This window comes from Camellia sinensis, chromosome 8, assembly GCF_055761805.1.
Source record: "Camellia sinensis isolate YWXY chromosome 8, ASM5576180v1, whole genome shotgun sequence".
Taxonomy (NCBI): domain Eukaryota; kingdom Viridiplantae; phylum Streptophyta; class Magnoliopsida; order Ericales; family Theaceae; genus Camellia; species Camellia sinensis.
Genome location: NC_138968.1, coordinates 8299589 through 8319833, shown reverse-complemented (window position 1 = coordinate 8319833; position 20245 = coordinate 8299589). Strand labels below are relative to the sequence as shown.

The 20245-nt window shown below is 36.7% G+C and overlaps 1 protein-coding gene across 6 annotated transcripts; it reads left to right on the top strand.

The window, feature by feature from the left end:
* Positions 1–5727: 5727 nt before the first annotated feature.
* LOC145788604 (membrane protein of ER body-like protein) lies at positions 5728–20177 on the top strand. Of its 6 annotated transcripts, none has more exons than XM_082884662.1 (11): positions 5728–6994; positions 8575–8730; positions 12300–12905; positions 13099–13242; positions 13894–14082; positions 14665–14943; positions 15281–15451; positions 16500–16682; positions 17632–17865; positions 18852–18913; positions 19504–20177. In XM_082884662.1, exons 1-11 carry the CDS (start codon positions 6703–6705, stop codon positions 19972–19974), a joined length of 2787 nt encoding a protein of 928 aa, XP_082740788.1. In that variant the 5' UTR covers positions 5728–6702; the 3' UTR covers positions 19975–20177. The 6 variants fall into 6 exon arrangements, with proteins under 6 accessions (XP_082740788.1, XP_082740786.1, XP_082740787.1 ...); XM_082884660.1 differs by having other exon boundaries at positions 16494–16682; XM_082884661.1 differs by having other exon boundaries at positions 15281–15457.
* The last annotated feature ends 68 nt before the right edge of the window (positions 20178–20245 follow it).

Genomic DNA, 20245 nt, shown 5'->3' with positions numbered 1-20245 from the left:
CATCTCTCTCGCCTCCACCACCGGCCAACGCGTCGTCGCCTGCCTCATCTCCGCCTCCACCGTCCGCCTCCACAGTGTCTTCTACATCTCTCACAAAGGGGTGTGTCTGATGAGCCACAAGTGAGGAGGTGGCTAGGTAGACCATGAATACCGTGAATCCACTGGGGCGTGTCCACTTTTGCACACTTCTCCACTTCTTTATTTATTTTTTAATCACCACCATTTTTAATCACTCGATCTCCCTCTCTCTCTCTCATGGCATAGAATGAGGGGCTTCCTCCATCTCAGCCACTTTTGCTGCCTTTTGCTTCTTTTCTTTCTATTTCTTTTTCTTTTACTATTTACATCCACTTTTGTCCCACCGCCCACATGCACTTTATGATTCCTTATTCCACCCATTTTTTTTTTTTATTCCACCCACCAGGGCATGCTTTCCCATTAATACCTTTTTTCTTATTTTTTTTTTTTATTATTCTTATTATTCTTCCAAAAAAAAAAAAAAAAAAAACAAAAACAAAAAAAAAAAAAAAACAAACAAACAACCATTTCAAATTTGCCCAACAACCCATATTTTATTCATCTCAGGGATCACTCCGATCATAATTTTACAAAAAAAAAAACACAAAAAAAAAAAAAAAAAAACACAAAAAAAAAAAAAAAAAAAAAAAAAAAAAAACCAACAACAACAACAGCTTTGTTTTCTTTTCTGCAGCCGGCCATCAACCGACCTCACTTCTTCGCCTATTCCGCCGGTCTCTTCTTTTTGCCCCCGTCCTGAGCGGCCCTTGCCGGTGTTGCCTCCGTGTTTCCCACTCCACTAGGCATGATCAGTACTCCCTGCTCCTCCACTGCAGCATATGGCGGCCCTCCAAATCGGAACATCACGGTGGCCTTCCGCTTCAGCTCCTTGTTTTCTGCCCTTAGCACGCTTATCTCTGCTCGCGCATCCTTATACATGCGTTGGAGCAGAGCCAGCTGGGAGTTTAAATGTTGCACCTCATTTGTCCTACTCTGCAGCCGGTTCGACAAGTTTGTGACCGCCGTCATGCTTTCCACACATGCCTTCAGAGTATACTGATTGGCCTCCACATCCGACTGCACAGCCATTTTTTGCTCCACCGACTGCATCGGAAAGTTCAACGGAGCAAACCCAGTGGTGTTTGGTTGAGGTTCACGGGACACCGCACCTGCTATCTCTCTTGTGGACTCGTTGAGGTCGGGAAAGAGAGTAAGTAGACCACGGGACGACGAAGCCATTTTCTCTCGCAACAGAGTGTTACAGACTCTCTCTCTCAGCACAACAGTGTTACAGCCTCTCTCTCTCAGCACAACGCAGACTTCTTCAGAGGTTTCTCTCAGTTTCTTGTCTGAGCCTCTGCCTCGGCCTCAGCTCCGTCTTGGTTAAATAGCCGAGGCAGCCACGCGCATCGCGCGCCTCTTCTCGCCGATAAACTGGCACGCCTTTTCATGGCACGCCTTTTGATGCATTCGGGCACGTCTTTTGATGGCACGCCTTTTGAGGGTGCGGGCACACCTTTTGAGGGCACGACTTTTGAGGGCTCGATATCTACATCCATGTATATTTTTTGGGCAGCCTATATACACACTCATACAGTGTCTTCTACACCGGTCAGCTTTATCAATCCCTTTGTTTCAACCTCAAATAGGTTTCTATCTTCACACCTATTTGAGTTTGAGGGGGGGTTATACCAGTATCATGTATAAGTCGCTCATGGCGCACTCCCTAAGTCGCCTCCTCGGTGCACCACTACAACTTCTACAACGGTCCGACATGACCCCGTAAACTGTCTTCTACATCGGTCCGACATGACCTCGTAAACTGTCCTGCTACAACGGTCCGACATGACCCCGTAAACTGTCTTCTACATCGGTCCGACATGACCCCGTAAACTGTCTTCTACAACGGTCCGACATGACCCCGTAAACTGTCTTCTACACCGGTCCGACATGACCCCATAAACTGTCCCGACATTGATTCCGGTCAGCTTCTACATCGGTCCGACATGACCCCATAAACTGTCTTCTACAACGGTCCGACATGACCCCGTAAACTGTCTGCTACAACGGTCCGACACGACCATACCGTGTCTCCTATCCTGTTTTGTTTTTTATTTATCAGTTTACTTTTCTGTTTTGTTACTCTCTTCAAACTCAAGTTGGTTAGTTCCTATCCTCCTTGAGTTTGAGGGGGGCTGTTAATGTACCACTAAACCTAACCCACTACACCCACTCAACTCCACTAAACCTAACCCACTCTACCTACCACCTCCACTTCACCCCCTACCAGCACCACCACAATCTGCTACCTTCTCTTCTATATATAGGAGTTGTAATCAATATACACAACAATCAATATATACATATCAGTCAATAATAATACATCAATTCATAACAGAACCAATTCAATCCGTTTAAATCATGGAATCAATCCGAACCAATCCATTTAAATACTGATTAGATCGGTTTAGGATCACAGATTCACATAATTAAATAACAAAAAAATATATATAACACTTTAATTTTATAAAAACATAAACATAGCGCTATATTAGTTCCACAATAGCAACATGTCTTTCTATAATTGCGACATACTATTCTAGAATTTAAACAATCATAAGAAAATTGGTTTCACTATAAATATTTAGACCATTACAAATTAAAATTAATAACTAACAAACAAAAGTAATAAAAGAAGATATGATGCGGGTTTAGGTTTGAGTTTAGTTTTATATGGAATAAGAGAAGATACTATGGGGGAGGATGTATAATAAAAATATAGACTATTTGTATACGGTCCGGATCGGTTCCAATCCGGAACCGTAAGGTTCAATTCAGAACTAATTCATGGATTACGAATTTTTAATTCTTCAATCCAGAACTGAACCACGAATTCAAAAAATCAATTCAAACTTATCAAATATTACTTATTTAAACACACTTTACTTAAAACTGTGAGCATGGTTAATCGTGTCATACAAACTGAAATGAAGAAAAACCTTTCTTTCTTTTTTTTTTTTTCCCTGGCCTGTACTTCCGGAAAATTGTTGTGCTTATCTTTTGAAACAAGTTATTCTTTCCTCTTTATTAAAAAAAGAGAAAAAAAAATTATATTCACATAACAGAAAAATAATTAATGAAAGTTCCGGAAAGGTTTGCACAGTCACAATTTTATTTCAAAATCTATTCCTTAAAATTCATGTGTGAGATATATGTAAACAGAAATGTTTTAGGCCGCAAATTCAAGAGCTCTAATAGCTCATAATTTTATTTCAAAATCTATTTCTTAAAATTCATGTGTGAGATATATGTAAACAGAAATATTTTAAGCCTCTAATTCAAGAGCTCTAATAACTCTAATTTAGATATGAGTCCTACATGATAAAATATTTTGATCTTGTGTTTGTTTTTTTCTTTTTTTGTGATTTCTCAACACATTAAAATTGATTTAGCCTCCGTTTGGGAAGTGGGTTGGCTTTTTGACTTTTTGATTTTTTTAGCTATTTTAGCCTGGGCTTAAAAGCTTGGTTTGGGAAGGACTTTTTGGCTTTTTGGCTTTTTTGAGTTTTTTTGTGAGAGAAGAATGTAATGATTATGGGTTGGATGTGATGTTTTGTTTGTTATGGCTAAAATAGCTTATTTTATTTTTTGTGATTAAAATAACTAAAAAAGCCTATAAACCCACTTGCCAAACAAAGGCTTAGGGCTCGTTTGGTTTGATTTTCTGAAAAAAATTTGGGAAATTTTCTCTACAAATAAGTTTTCAAAAATAACCAAACCAAACAAATTTTCCCAAAAAAATTTCCCAAAACTTGTAAACCAAACAAGTTTTCCAAACAAATCTCTCTCTCACACACATCAAATCAATCACTTTTTCCAAAACTCTATCTCAAAATAATTTTCCAAAACATCTTTTAAAAAAAACCAAACCAAACATGTTTTCGTACTTTTTATCTCTAAAACACATCTCTCAAACACAAACCAAACATACCCTTAGTGTTTCAAATTTAGAACTACAAATCAATGCTACATAAGTAAATTGGGAGGGTTGGGTCCAACTTGGCTTCAATTGGCTGAAAAGACTAACCCCAACGTTTTGCTTCGGTGGATATTCGTTTGGGACTAGATTTTTTTTTTTTTTAAGTGATTTTTTAGTTTTTTAGGTTTTTAGTTAAAATAGGAGGTGAAAAAAATTACTTAGAATGAATTTTTATTTTTTTACAAAAATATGTACAAAAAGTAGGATAAATGGAAATAATTTTTGATTTTTTTTATATTTGTTGGCTTTAGTGATTTTTTTTTACTTTTAGAGTACAATGGCCTTGTTTGAGAAGTTGACTATTTTAGTTTTTAGATATTTTAATAGGTTAAAATATTTATATTTTGAAAGAATGTTAGATTTTTTTAAGTTGAATGCGATATTTATGAGAAAAAAAAATGAAATAATTATGAATTTGATGTGACATTTTGTCTTATTGACTATTTTATCTTATTTTGTCTTTTTGTAAATTTCAGTCTAAAAAAAAGTCTATTTTTAGCTTCCCAAACAAGGCAATGTGTAATTGTCAAACGAGACCTAAATAGGCATTTTATTAAAGATTTATTTTTTAAATTATATTTATTTTTTATTTTTTTATACATAAATTAATAGTCATAATACAGCTCCTAATTTTGCCCCTCCTATTTCAATCTCAATGACATGATTAAGATCCATGTAAAATGTTCTCATACTCATTTCTCTCATCTTTAGCTCCCTTCTAATTTTACTTCATTGAATCATTGTTAATAATTTAGCTAGTTTGAGATTGATTTTTTAGTGATTTTCTTATTAATTTTTTTAAGTAAAATTTTTTTTGAGTTTTTAAAAATGTTTCATACTTTTAAATTTTACTTAATTAGACTAATAAAAAACGTAGAACGAAAATTATTTGATAAATAGTCTACTAAAAAAATTTAAAATACATGACTTTAAAAAAATTTCCTACATTGAACAAGTTAAAAAAATTTTAAAAATTTGGCTCCAATTAAAAAAAAAAAAAAAGAAAGAAAAAAAATACCAAACCACGCCGAACATAGGGAATGCGGTGAACGTGAACCCAAGAGACGAGCCATTTGCTCCAATATATTATATCAAAAATATTTTATATCACTAATTTAACATTATTAAACAGACTACTAATAATGTGGTGAGACGTGGATCTCGTATTGATATGATAATTTGGTCTTTAATATTTTTCTTTTTTTCTTATACTGTAACATCATTAGTGCTGTTTTTAATAATGGTGTATTAAGGTCAAGTTTGACAACCCAAAAATAATTTATTTTTTTATCTTTTTTCTATCACGTCACTTCTCTACTTTTTGCACATCTTTTCGTAAAAAGATAAAAAGTAAACTTATTTAGGTCATCCTAAACAATCCCTAAGGTTGGTTTGGGGTGTCCTAAAAAAGTATATTTTTTGTCTTTTTATGAAAAGATATGCAGAAAAATAGAGAGGTGATGTGATGAAAAAAAGATAAAAAGATGGATTATATAGTGTACCCCAAACCAGCCCTTAGAGCATCTCCAACGGTTCACCAAAATTTTCATCAAATCTGAGTAAAAAAGTAACTTTTTTCTTATTTTGATACGGAGGGCTCCAATGGTTCATCAAATCAAATTTTCATCAAATCTGCGCCGGAACAACCGGTTGGTCGACCGGTGAAGACAAATTTTTTTTTTTGAATTATTTGAACCTTTTCAGTGAACTGACTGAACTTTTTTCCGGAATGATCGGCTGGTCGATCGGCAAGGCAAAAAAAAGTTTTTTTTGAACTGTTTGAACTTTTTTTTGAACTGTTTGAACCCTTTAGTGGTCGACCGGTTGGTCAACCGGCCAGTCAACCGGTTGGTCTCCGCCAACGGTCAGGAACAGTGATTTGATGAAATGCTGCGCCTGTTCTCATTTTGGTGAAATGTTTAGTGAATTTTCAATTTGATATTGATTTGGTGAAACCATTGGAGCTCAAAAAAGTGACTTTTTCATTAAATTTTAAATTTGATGCCAAATTTAATAAAGCATTGGAGATGATCTTAGTAGTCTGAATCGAAACTGATATTATATTTCCTCTAATTTATTTGAGAGAAGATTCATTTTATAATATAATTTAAAATTCTTCAAGTCATGGCTTGATGATGATGCAAGTTGGCATCACGTGTGTTTGTAGGTGGAATAATGTTATATATATTAATTATTATATTAATGGATAATGTGATATAATTTAAAAAAAATTTAATAGTTATAATTTATAAAATAAATAAAATAAATAATAATATTATAATTAATGTTGATATATTAATGTATATAGCAGTACGGTTGTATGTATAGATAGCATTGATAAGCGTTTTTCAAAAAGTTGTTGGGGTCAGGGCCATTGGAGATAAGGTTCACAAATCCCAACAGCTTCAAAACTTTAAAAAAATTATTTTTTGCTTGCAGTTTACGCCTGAATGAATACATATATAGGGTTATTGACCAATTACAGTAATTGATCACATAAAAAAAAAAAAAAAACACGAGAAAAAAAAAGAGAGTTATAATCAGAGACAGAGAGAGAGAGAGAGTAGAGAGAGAGAGAGTCTGTATACAAAAGAGAGGGGGGGGGGGGGGGTGAAGCATTGGAGTGTGTTTTTTCAGAAATAGAAATGGAAATGGAAATAGCAGCAGAGCAACAATGGCAGCAAGCGGAGGAGGAGGAGGCGGATGTCGCGGCGGACGCGGTGGCTTTGCAAGGAAGGCGGCCTCGGCTTCCCAACACCACCGCCGCCGCTGCAAGTATTGGTGAGAGTAGTAATGGTGATGTAATGGTGACCTCCCCAGAGCCTTCCAATGGATTTGGAGACGGAGAATATCGACAACAGGAGCTTCCAAATGGTAATGGTGATGGTAATGGAGGAGGAGCTTCTAAATGGAACGTTTACTTTGACAATGACCAAGGTACATTTATTTATTTATTTAATAGCCATTTTATGTATGTATGTATGTATGTATGTATGTTATGAATATGTGAGTCGGTCTTTCTTGCGTATGGTTGAATTCATTCATTCATTCATCATGATCATCATATTCGTAAATTGAAGTAGGGTTTTTGAAACAACAAAACTATAATATAAGAAGATTTCAAATTACAGCAATGCCCCTTAGACCCTACTGCCTCAGCTTTCTTTTACTAATTCCTTGCCCCTTCCTCTTCCCCCTCATCCCAAAATATTTCTTTAGTATATATGTATTGAACAAATGCAACCTCTCTTCCATTCTCAATCTGTAAAGAACGAATAATGTTGAATCCAATTCCGCCATCTCACCTAAAACGTGTTAGGGAGGGTTTCTTTTATGGCATTTTATGGTGCACCCCACCCGCAGGCTTATTTTTAGAGTGGTCGTGACAAGGGACATTGTGTAACTAATAATCGTTCCCTCACAATGATGCTCCCATGACATGACAACCTGACTCTAATACAACTTATTGGACTGAGTTCCACCATGTTACCTAAAATCAATTGCTATTATGTTTTTATGGCATTCGATATCGCATCTACATGTATGTTTTTGTAGCGGTTGCAGGGAGAGGTACCTAACAAATATGTTTTGAGATTTGCCCTGGGGAGCCCACCTTCACCGGTTCTGCTTGAAGTAAAAAAAAAAAATTTCACCTCCTCAAACATGTTTTTGTGTTAATATGTGCATGTTTGTTGGAACATCCGCATTCAAGCAAGGGATTGATTGTTGGTGTTACTAAGATTGGTTGATTATACTAACATTCACATATTCTCCGTGTCGTGATTCTGTGGGTTACTTTTCAGGATATTGTTACTGTGAAAGTCAGTAATATGCAAGTAATTGCAGTAAGAGTCTATCTCCCTCAATTGGTGAATGTGATGTGACCTAGAGGCTAGATCTTTAATAACACCAAAATTATGTATACCATATTGTCACTGTGGTCATTTGATTCACCCATGCTTTCTTATTCAAATTGTCACCTAAAACTGCAAATTTGCAATCCATTTCTAGATATATCTATGCCATAGTTTTGATCGCTAAATCTCATGGTCATATCCTGATTTTTTTCATATAAATTTACAGGCTTTTACTTACTAAACATAGCCAATGTTTGTAGCATGTATCTTGCCTGTGAAACCATCTCAACCAAGTTATTTGATTCATTCCTTTAGTATGGGATGATTTTGGTAATCGTTGAACGTGCAATAATTGTTTTCTATTTCTTTTTTTTTTTTTTTTTTTCGTGAGTTAGTTGGAAATGTGGATTATGCTGTAGGAAACAACTCATTTTTCTAGATGAATCTTCACCAATGCTCTGCTTTGTCTGGAATTTGATAAATTTCATACTTCTGTTTTGATCTGTCTAAGCTTTAACGTATTTATAAAACATAAACCCATTCTTGTATATCTTGCACCCTTGCTTGCGAGACCACTTTGAGTGCATTACTCAATTCATTCCTTAAGAATGGGCAATTTTGGTAAAATTGCAATTATTTTATTTCTTATTATGAATGAAGGAATATGGAAATGTCGAAACTGCTTTTGGACCTACCAAAGTGGAAGTCCGTGGATTGATCACACTCAGCATCCTAAGTGCAAGTGGCAATTGCATATGCCGATGCATGTCGAAACTGTAGATCAACAGGGACAATGTTTCTATTGTGAAATTAAAGGTCAGTAGATTAGATACCATGATTTCTAGAAAACAAAGTATGTGTGGAAAATGACAATTAGTACAAATTGCTGTTATCTGTTAACAGATATGGATTTTTCTATGTTAATTTTGAATAACATTGATCATAGAGATGTTTTCAAAAAAAAAGAAAGAAAGAAAGAAAACTATTTATCCTGGAGCTGTTTGGTTATTCAATTGTAGCTAGAAGATTCTTTACAGGGGCCAAAGTAATAGGTACCTAAAATTTTGTAAAAATAAAGGAGAGAAAACTATACACTTTTTATTATTAATATTTACATTTCATAAAGTAAAAATTAGGATAGTACTAATTTTGTTCAATTTTTATCTTTTGTTACTCTAAATTTATGATTGTACTGAAAACTTATGCAAAAATGCATCATAGATTGCGTCCTTGTTATTTTTCATGTTAACTGAAATTAGTTATAGATTACACTGTAACACGTGAAACATACAAGTGCACAGCTTATCTCAAGATGTTCGTGACTGGCATGTGTACCTACGAAAAAAGAGACTGTGATTGTGCATTTTAAGAATATCAACTGTTAAAATTGATGTATTATTGATTGATATCTTGTTGATACAAATGGTTCCTTATATAGATGTAGGTGTAGTGGGTTAGGTTTAGTGGAGTAGGTGAGGTGGTAGTGGTCTAGTGGGTTAGGTTTAGTGGAGTAGGTGAGGTGGTAGTGGTGGTAGGTTTATTGATAAATTTTAACAGCCCCCCGCAAACTCAAGGAGGATAGAAACTAACCAACTTGAGTTTGGAGAGAGGAACAAAACAAGAAAATACATAAAAATAAAAGAGGATAAGAGACACTGTATGGTCGTGTCAGACCATTGGTGAAGACACTGGATGGTGGTGTCATAACGTTGTAGAGGACACTGTATGGGGGTGTCATAACCATGTAGAGGACACTGTATGGTGGTGTCGTAACGGTGTAGAGGACACTGGATGGCGGTGTCAGACCGATGTAGAAGACAGTTTATGGGGTCATGTCGGACCGTTGTAGCAGGACAGTTTACGGGGTCATGTAGGACCGTTGGAGAAGACAGTTTATGGGGTCATGTCGGACCGTTGTAGCAGACAATGTTGTGACAGTTGTTGTGACAGTTTACAGAGTCTTGCTGGACCCTTGTAGAAACTAACCGGAATCAATGTCGGGACAGTTTACAGAGTCTTGTCGGACCCATACAAGAGCTAACCGGAATCAATGTCGGGACAGTTTACAGAGTCGTGTCGGACCCATAAAGGAGCTAACCGGAATCAATGTCGGGACAGTTTACAGAGTCTTGTCGGACCCATAAAGGAGTTGCACCCTCAAAAGGTGTGCCCAAATTTGTCAAAAGGCGTGCCATCAAAAGGCGTGCCCAATTCATCAAAAGACGAGCCATCAAAAGGCGCGCCAGACACGCGGTGATGCACGTGATCGACAGTGCGCGTGTCGGCCTCTTCGTCATGTTCTATATAAATCAATGCGGAGGCTGAGGCAGAAAACCTGCTAAAATCTTCTGAAAAAAAACTCTTCCTTGCCTGAGAGAGAAACTCTGTAATACTCTGTAACCAACCCGTCTCTGAAACACTCAGCAACATGGCCTCTTCTTCCCGTCCAGCTACCCAAAACATGGCCTCCTCTTCCCGTGGTCTGCTCACGCTCTTTCCAGAACTGAACGAGCCCACAAGAGAAATAACTGGTGCGGTGGCCAGTGAACCTCAACCAAACACCTCTGGTTTTGCTCCGTTGAACTTTCCGATGCGGTCGGTGGAGCAAAAAATGGCGGTGCAAACTGATATTGAGGCCAATCAGTATACTCTGAAGTCATGTGTGGAAACCATGACTGCGGTTACAAATTTGTCGAACCGGCTGCAGAGTAGAACAAATGAGGTGCAGCAGCTAAACGCCCAACTGGCTCTGCTCCAACGCATGTATAAGGATGCGCGAGCAGAGATAAGTGTGCTAAAGGCAGAAAACAAGGAGCTGAAGCGGAAGGCCACCGTGATGTTCCGATTTGGAGGTCCACCATATGCTGCAGTGGAGGAGTATGGGGGAGTGAACGTGCTCGGCGGCGTGGAAAACACGGAGGCAGCACCGTCAAGGGCCGCCCAGGACGGAGGCAAGAAGAAAAGACCGGCGGAATAGGCGAAGAAGTGAGGTCGATTGGTGGCCGACTGCAAAAAAGAAAACAAAACTGTTGGTGGTGTTTTTTTTTTTTTTTTTTTTTGTGTTTTGTTTTGTTTTGTTTTGTTTTTTTTTTTTGTTTTTTTTTTTTTGTTGTTTTGGTGTAAAATGGCGATCGGGGTGAGCCCCGACATGAATAAAATGAGTTTGGTGTGCAATTGTGCAACGCGTCTTTGTTTTTTTTTTTTTTTTGTTTTTTTTTTTTAGGTGGAATATAAAAAAAATAATAAGAAGAGAATGAAAAAAAAAAGAGTGATGCTCACTAATAATGGTAGGAATAGGAAAAAAGATATTATAAAAAAATATATATAGATAGTAAAATAAAAAAAAAAAAGTGGAACGTGGGTGGAATAAATGAAAAGCCACACCACTCAAGAAAAGTGAAAAGCCACACCAAACCCTTTGCAGCGTGATCAACTGGACAAAATATGTAGGGTCTTAGGGCACCCCACTCAAGAAAAGTGTAACGTGGGTTTGGTGGAGACATAAAATAGGGTGATGGGGAAAGAGAGTGTGTGTGAGGAATATAGGATAATAATAAAAAAGAGATATAAACAAAGAAAAGCTGGGTGTGTTGTGTTGTTCGGTGTGCGTGTGTGCAGGGCGGAGCATGTGCTGTGTGTGGTGGGTATATCAGTCAACAACATGATCAACACCCATTATGCTCTATCCCTCAGCAGCTCAAAACCTGAGAGAGAGAAAGAGAGAGCTGTGAGAGATGGTGGGAAGGGACATAGAGAAGATGATCGCAGTAGGCCTCGTTTGGGGAGCAACAAACGCCTTGATGCGCCGCGGCACACTCATCTGGGATCAAACCCTGAAAAATTCCCTTCCCCCAAACACGACCCACAACAGATTCCTCTCCACCCTCCAGAAGTGGTTGAATCTCCTCCTGATTTGGCAGTACTCAGTGCCCTTCCGTTCAGATGAAGCAACAGATTCATCAACTAGGAAGCAGTGGTGGTGAAGGAGAGAGGATTTAGGCAGTGATGGAAAGGTATGGGTAGAAAATAAGCGGAATAGGTTGAGGTCCGGCGGACGGCTAAGGTGAGGTTGCCGTCCGCCGGTGAAGCGAAAAATATTAGGTTTTAAACCTGCTCTGATACCATGTTTTAATTGATGTATTATTGATTGATATCTTGTTGATACAAATGGTTCCTTATATAGATGTAGGTGTAGTGGGTTAGGTTTAGTGGAGTAGGTGAGGTGGTAGTGGTCTAGTGGGTTAGGTTTAGTGGAGTAGGTGAGGTGGTAGTGGTGGTAGGTTTATTGATAAATTTTAACATCAACTCTGTCGATGGACATTTTGTGTGTATACATTTTAAAAGCAAGAGTTTGTAATGAATGTTTGTTTGCTACATGATTGCAGATACTAAATCCATTAATGGACTCTCTATGACAGAAAATAGTAGTGTTCAAGTTTTTTCTTCTGAGAAAAATCCTGGAGATGATGGATTAGTCATCACAGAAAATAATTTTGTCAGTCAAAGCACTGTAATTAACCATCAACACAAGCAAATCCTGAAGGATGGCAGCTTCTCTGGAAAGTCATTTGAAGAACATAACACAAACAAATCTATCAGTGATATAACAGTAGCATGTGATGATACTGAGCTAATAAAGGAGAGTGATCAGGAATTGGCAGAATTAGACGTTGAGGGAGTATTAGAGAAGCAGGATACACATGACTTGTACTGTCCAAATTGCAATTCTTGCATTACCAGAAGAGTTATTCTTCGTAAACGAAAACGCAAAATTCGAATTCCTGGTGAAGATGCAAAACGTAACAAATTGGAAACAGTAGTTGCATCTGAGTTAGATGCTATTTCTGGCCATGCAACCAACGATCAAGGTCATAATGCAGTTGATTTTTCCTTGGATGGTAGTCCAACACCTGCAGCCAATGACAACAATCGTGACAGAGAGCCAGAGATTTTCAGATGTTTATCATGCTTCAGCTTTTTCATTCCTACTGGTACAAAACTACTCCAGCTTAGCAGAAAGCTTTTTTCTTTTTAATTTTTCATATTTGTTTGCATTATCATTATTTGGATGTGATTTCTCATGGGGTTGGCAATGAAAACTGTTCTTTTTCATGGTATTTGGGAAAGTAATGTTCAGGTTCTTACTATTGACAGAAAATTTACATATCTAATTAAATTTCACAGGTAATGGTTTTAAGATGTTCAATATATTTGGAGATAAAAGGGACAAGGAAACCATGCAAAATCCTCAACAAATATCAGCAACGAAGAAAAATTGGCTTTCATCTATTTTTGCATCACGTAACGATGAATTGTTGATCGTGCCAGGTACTGAATCATCTGCTATCCTTTCAACTGTCAAACTTGATTAGGCTTGAAATATTTGTTGCTTCATCTTTTCACTAGTTCCTTTAAGTGCTTTATGTGTTAGTAAAGTTATATGCTATGATTGCTATCTACTGAGCTAAAATTTGCAATATATTGCCATATTGGAATTGGTTGTCTTAACTAGAAGATCTATTTCTTTTAAATTACTGTGGACAAGTAATTATTTTTTTCATGTTACACCTACTGTCTTATTATATAAAGATTTCCATACTGAGGTAGTGTGTTTTAAGCATACTAATTTCCTGCCTTGGAGAAATTGTAAACCAGTTAGAAGCAAATATTTCAGGCTATCTATGGTTGGGGGAATTAAATTGGGGGGGAAATAGTAGTGGAAATGAGTTGCGTGGAAATGAAAGGGCATCTGTTGGAGGTGTGGTTTGCCATTAAATAGTGAAGATATTAAAGTCAATATAATATCACTAGTACTTATAAAGAAAAGTAGAAGTGTTTACTGAAGAACTTAGCGTGACAATTATAATATTAACAATATTCTAGTGATACCCTATATATGTTCAGTAATCATAAACTGTCCCTGTGCTTATGTTTCTAGGCATACCGTTGTTTAATGTGCTAATGCAAATATTGTTGCAGCATCAAACCAAGAAGTTACATCACCTCCTCAATTGTTTGGTGCTCATGGACTTGTAATAACCGGTAGTGCTGAACCTCCAGAAGGTGGAGATGATATCGTGCCTTCTTCAACGCAAGGCTCCGAACTTCTTGAGAAAGTTTTAGCCGACAGAGGAGAGAAATTAGTTGATGTAATGAAAAAACAAACAGGTACGGCAGTTTTGCTTGTGAATGATGAATGGACCACTTTGTGAAGTAGGAAGATTGTTTGGATTTTTTTCTGAACCTAAAACCATTACAAAGTCATCTCATCTGACTAAATTTATGCAGTTTGGTTTTTTCTAAACCTAAAACCATTACAAAGTCATCTCATCTGACTAAAACTATGTAGTTTGGTCCTGCTGCACATGCTACCACAACTATCAATGTCTAATTAATGGATTTGGCATGCTGTATGCATATGATTTATTCACATAGAGATGTTAGAATATGCAATAATGGCCAAAGCTCATCTTCTAATGCATACTTGCATGTTTAGCCTTTTATCAGATGTCCTCTGGAAATTAATGAAACCGACAGAAGGATTTGTGTTCCATCTTCTGTTACTGAAGCATGAAGTACCTCATGCTTATCTTTCTCACTAGTAATGTTCCCCAAAGTTGATTGGTTATTGACGGTATTTGATAATCGTGGTTGGACAATGGTACATGTATTTTGCCAGCAGTTTGAATCATAAGATGTATGTAACATTTTATGCTGACTGTTGCATATTTTGATTGAAATCTGTTACAGAGGGGGCTGCACCGTACCATCCTGAATTAGATACTGTTAATCAGTTGAATTTATCAAGATTTTCGGATGAAATGCTACTGAATCATGAAAGTGATCATCCAGCAACACAAATTACTGGAAAAAGATCGGTGCATACTGAAGAACCAGCTGAAACTGCTGTCTTCAAACCTCAACAAGATGGACTAAAGATTCTAGTTCATTCAAGTGCAGAGTATATAACTCTTGAGAAATCACAGACAGACCAGAAACTCAATGTGGCAATAGAAAGGAAAAGTGCAGGTATAGTTTCTGATGTTGAATGATGACAGTGATGCACTGACTATAGTACAAAAGCCATGTTTGACAATGCTAACACCCCTCTAGTATAACCACATAATTTTATTGCCAAACTTCTACTTTAGCTTAGTCTGTACGTATTCTTTTTTGTAAAGTTTAAACATTTGAGAAGCACGGAGTATTGTATGTACAAGAGGTGCTTATGTCTTTTGAAGCTGCTTGTTTTTTCCCTTGCTTTAATGCTATCTGCAAAATGTTAATTTTGTTGTTCAGGACTTTGAAGTGATGGATTTATTTTCTCATTTGAATTTTTATTGCATATTGAATTGAACATGTGCAGATGATAAAGGCTCATCAATCTTGTTATTGTCGAAACCAGTTTCAGTACTTGGAGAGTTGGATATTAATGAGAAAGCGAATATTGTAGTAGATCTTCCTTCTGAAAATGGGCAGGTCAAACTTCCCACCAAATCTATAGTTGAAGATAAAAATGAGCAACTCAAACTAAATGGTAACGGTATGTAAGTGAAATTTTGTATAGCTTGTCCTATAAACTACTTCTTATTATATGCACTTCTCTTGTCCTTCTGCCTTGCAATCTCCAACTGTTGATAGCATGTGCCACCAGACCTTGCAAAAGTAATAGTAAGTACATATTTTATTTTCCTCACTTTCTGTGGTTACAGATTGAAATTACTGGGGGTACCTTGGTGAATGGTGTTGTTGGGAACATGTTGATGTCAATTTTCAACTACTCAAGGAATGGCCTGTTAGAATATGGCAGTTACCATTTAGCAACATATGAAACTATAGTAATTCGACGGACGTTGCCAAAGCATGCTCCCTTAGGGTTAGGTTAGGGGTGGCAATTTCCACCTTTGCAAGGTACACTGGGGCTGGGTTTCCTTTCGGGCTAGGCTAGGGGTGCGGCACTTCGAACCTAACCTAGTTGTATGCATAATGTTTCATTTACCTTAGATTGCAAAGAAAAATTGAGATAATGTCCTTATGCTTGTCTTTTTTAGTATATCCAAGTAGCCAACTATTACAGATTTAGTTTTTGAAATGATTAGCATATGTAAGCCAAAATCAGGCCAAAATCAGGCCAGTAGGGGAGGATGATGGCTTTTAAAAGTATTCTGGTGAGGCAGGAAACTGAGTTGACCCTGCTTAGGGATCACTTTGAGTTGCAATGTTACCTTAACCCAAAACTAGACTCATTTAATAATTTGTACTCTGAATGTTACTTGTGTAGTACAATGAGTCTATGACATCATGGCTAGTATCATTTAATGTTCTTTTTAAGTAAGCACACTCATCAGAAGCTTCTTTGGTGCTTTTCCATGTGCCTTGTAATAAGAAACATTTTGACATGATTGAAATTAATAGTCATGTAATGTATTGCAATTTATGTTAATGTCATATGAATTTGCTTTCCATAGAATGGTGATCAGGGCTTTTCTATCTGCACAATTTCAATAAATTTGATAATGTTCATGGCAAAATTCAGACATGCCTTTGCTTGTGAAGATAACAATACTTTACATTGCCAGATGCAGCCTATCCCTCTGGAGTTTCTTCGCATGCCATCATTGGCACCAAAGTGGACATTCATGTAGAGGAGCCCTTGAAAGCTGATACCGACGCCCTTACTCTATCTGTACAGGATGTTTTATTGCGTCCTGAAAGACTAATCAATACTACTAAAGATTTGAAGGATATGCCAGCAAAAACCAGTGCAGGTAAGAAATTTTCTTGTTTTCTGTTTTTTTGTTACACCAATGTATCCCTGACCCATTTTTGAGGTGAGACCATTCGCTACAAATATGCATAGTCATCTGCAGACAATGTGTATTGGGTAAGCATGGAGAGAGTTGATAGTTGAGATGTTTGTCTTCTGAGGGTATCTGAGGATATGATGTTCTTACTTTTGGAGGTCTCTAAAACATAAGTTTGTTATATCCACAAATAACTACATAGAATGTTTTTTTCACAAGAGAAGAAATAATGGTAGAAAGAGTTTTGGGGTGTTGAATTGCCTCTGCTATCATCCCCTGGTATTATTATGTTGTTGCAAACCACTTTAGTGATCAAAATTTTCAAATTTGATTTTTGTAATAACAGGAAAAGCTGATGATATAAATAGTAGTTAAAATATATCATCAACTGATTAAGTTGATAGTTTGTTATTTCTTATTAAAAAAAACTAATAAGGTTTGCATAGGGTAATTATGAACTTACTAATTGAACAAAAACCCCTTTTTTTCTTCCCTATTCTCATGTAGTACTAATAAATTGTGATATTTTCAGCTGAAGCCAGTCGTACACTACTAGTTCCAAATGAAAAATTCAGACCCCATAATCACAAATGGGTCATAACTACACACTTGACTCATAACCAAAAAGTACAAAATGTCGTAACAGGAGGAGCATATGCTCGTAGGTTCTGCGTAGGGTAACTGTTCTTTGCTTGAAGCACATTCTACTAGCCTCCCCACAAATCAAATGATTTTGTGATTGCTAAACTAATTTTCTCTTATCTTCTTTTGTTTGCAAGACTAACCAAATTCTTCGTCCCATAAAGGTCTTTATTATTATAAAGCATGCTCTTATTCTTTTTGTCTCGTCCATAATATTTGCCTACTTTAAACCTTATTTGTCAAATTGTTGTCTTATTAAAATATGTTGCAGGCAGTGACACAATCATTATCATAAAAGAAGGGCCTGTTGAACCAGCAGAGCCTCACGAAGCACGAGATATTGTTGCTTCAGCAGCAATAGGGCCTTCACCACATACTGAAATTACTGAAGCTAGAGGTTTTCAAGGATTGGATGTAATAAAAAGTATTGTGTATGGTGGGCTGATTGAATCAATTACAAGCCTAGGTATTGTGTCGTCTGCAGCAGGTGCTGATGCCGCCACATGTAAGTGTTAGATTTTTCTTTCAGCCGTGCTTAGGCTAAAACAATTGATCAATGATTAGAGTTAAAACAATTGATCGATGATTAGAGTTAAAACAATTGATTGATGATTAGATTTTGTTAGGTTCCTATTCATGATATAGTATGAGGTATTTGTAAATTGTTAATTTCTACTATATATACAATGGTTGCCTTGAGACTCAAACCTGCCAAGCTTTTACTACTGCAGAAAAGGTGGGCAATTATCAACTTCAGGAGAAGAAATTGCAGTTTTGGTTTAAGTATTCTTGAATTAGGATGATAGTTGGTAATTGCTTTGAAAGATTGTACATATCCGAATGGACATGAAAAATTTTACTCTTTTAACTTAATTTTGTACAAGTCACTACTGCAAAATGGTTAATTTGGTCACAAGTGAGACAGGATGTTCCCTCTGTAATTTTTCAAAAAATGCATGGGTTTTATTTAAAATGGGTGTACTACTAAAACTATAATACTGATACACTAATAGTAGCCGATCCTAATCTACTTTTCGGTAAATCACAAGAGTAAGTTAATAATTGACACCTTTTTTTTGGTTTGATAGATCCATAACTTGTGACTAAAAGATAACATTAATAACAAAAAGCAATTTGAAAAATCGCCGAGCTGAAAATTGGTATTCTCTGTTCAGACACCTGTGCCTAACGTAATGTGCATCTTTTTCTGAAATCTTTTGGGGAAAAAAAAAAAATTGCTGAAATTAGCAAGCATCTGAATCAAGACACTTTTTACTGATCTCCTTCTGTATTGATGATATGACATGGTGCTCTTGTTTCATATGGGATTACCATGACATCCTTTCTAGGGTTGTTGCCTTTGTATTGCAAAAATTGTTTTAAAATTTTCCTTTCATGTGCTTATATGTTGTTCTGTAACTGTTTATTTTCTTTGGGTCTGTGAAATATGCATATATCTTGGTGATTAATATTTGTCTTCTATTATTGCAGCAAATATTTTGGCTTTGGGATTGGCTAATCTGATTGGTGGACTATTCATCATTGGTCATAATGTGAGTTTTTGTTGTGCTTTTGCCAATGTTGCAATCAATAAATGTAGTAGTCATTCCAAAAATCATAGTAGTCGCACTTGTCAAATAAAAAATTAGGTTCATGTAGAAATGCTTTTGTCAAGATGATTGGAAATTAGGTGAGTTTTGCAAAAATTATGATTAATTCATGTTCTTTTTCCAAGTCCACGTATCCTTAAATTTGACGTGTAGGAAAGTAGAGAGGTAATATGATCCAAATAAGTGCACTTATCTAAATAAGTGCACTTATTTAGGGGATGCCAAACAAGCTTTTGATGCGTCCGACATCTAGATATGCATCCACACTCGACACCCGTCCATGCAACATAGCATGTAACAGGACTGGTAATTTTTGGTTCTCTCAAATGATCTTATTGTTGTTTTTGTTCCTCACTGTACATGTAACGTTACAGCAGATATTATAGAGAAAAAACATGGTTGGATTGGAACCCTAGTAGTGATGATGTGTCTTGGTAAAAGTAGTAACTTGAACCATGATATGTCCATAGAATCTGTTTATTTTAACCTATATCCATGTTACTTCCATCTTGAACTTACATGCAATCTTACAGCTGTGGGAGTTGAAAAATGACCGTTACGAGGGTGTTTCTTCCCATCAAGTAACTGAGAGACTAGACAAGTACCAAGAACTACTGGGCCGGAGAGAAAATTTCTTGCTTCATGCAACAGTCGTCATCTTATCATTTCTCATTTTTGGCTTACTGCCACCTGTCATATACGGCTTCTCTTTTCGCGAGAGTAACAACAGAGATTTCAAACTCATTGCAGTTGCTGTAGCTTCTCTTCTGTGCGTCACTATACTTGCTACCGGAAAGGCTTACGTTCAAAGGCCACTGAAGGCTTATATAAAAACAGTAATGTACTATGTTATCGTCGGGTTTATGGCCTCTTGTGTTTCTTACGCGGTAGGTGATCTAATCAAGGAACTCCTGGAGAAACATGGGTTCGACTCTGGTGATTTAGCTCTCACCCTGCCCATTCTTGAGGCAACATCAAAGCAGTCAGCATGGGAATCCTATTAATTGGTAACAAATTTTGAAAGCAGAGTTGTTTCAGAAACTTGATTGAGCAGTGTGGCAGTGGGTCAAATTAACCATTTTCCTGCAGTGGTGTTTCATTTTCGCTCTTTTTTATTTATATTTTCTAGTCATTTCCTAGGGCGACAGCAACTTGTAAGAGAAACAAAATTTCGTTGAAATAAAAGAGAATCAAATAATTCAATGCATGTTGCAAAAATTTTTATACACGTACAATGTGGATTACATTACAAACAAGGCCATGGTTGTTCGGATC

Excerpts from the sequence above, each read along its gene's own strand:
- LOC145788604 (XM_082884659.1), top strand. The coding sequence starts at position 6,703 with ATGGAAATGGAAATAGCAGCAGAGCAACAATGGCAGCAAGCGGAGGAG. Across the intron at positions 8,731-12,299 it reads TTTCTATTGTGAAATTAAAG|ATACTAAATCCATTAATGGA; the intron begins GTCAGTAGATTA and ends ACATGATTGCAG. Across the intron at positions 15,458-16,493 it reads ACTCAAACTAAATGGTAACG|ATGCAGCCTATCCCTCTGGA; the intron begins GTATGTAAGTGA and ends TTACATTGCCAG.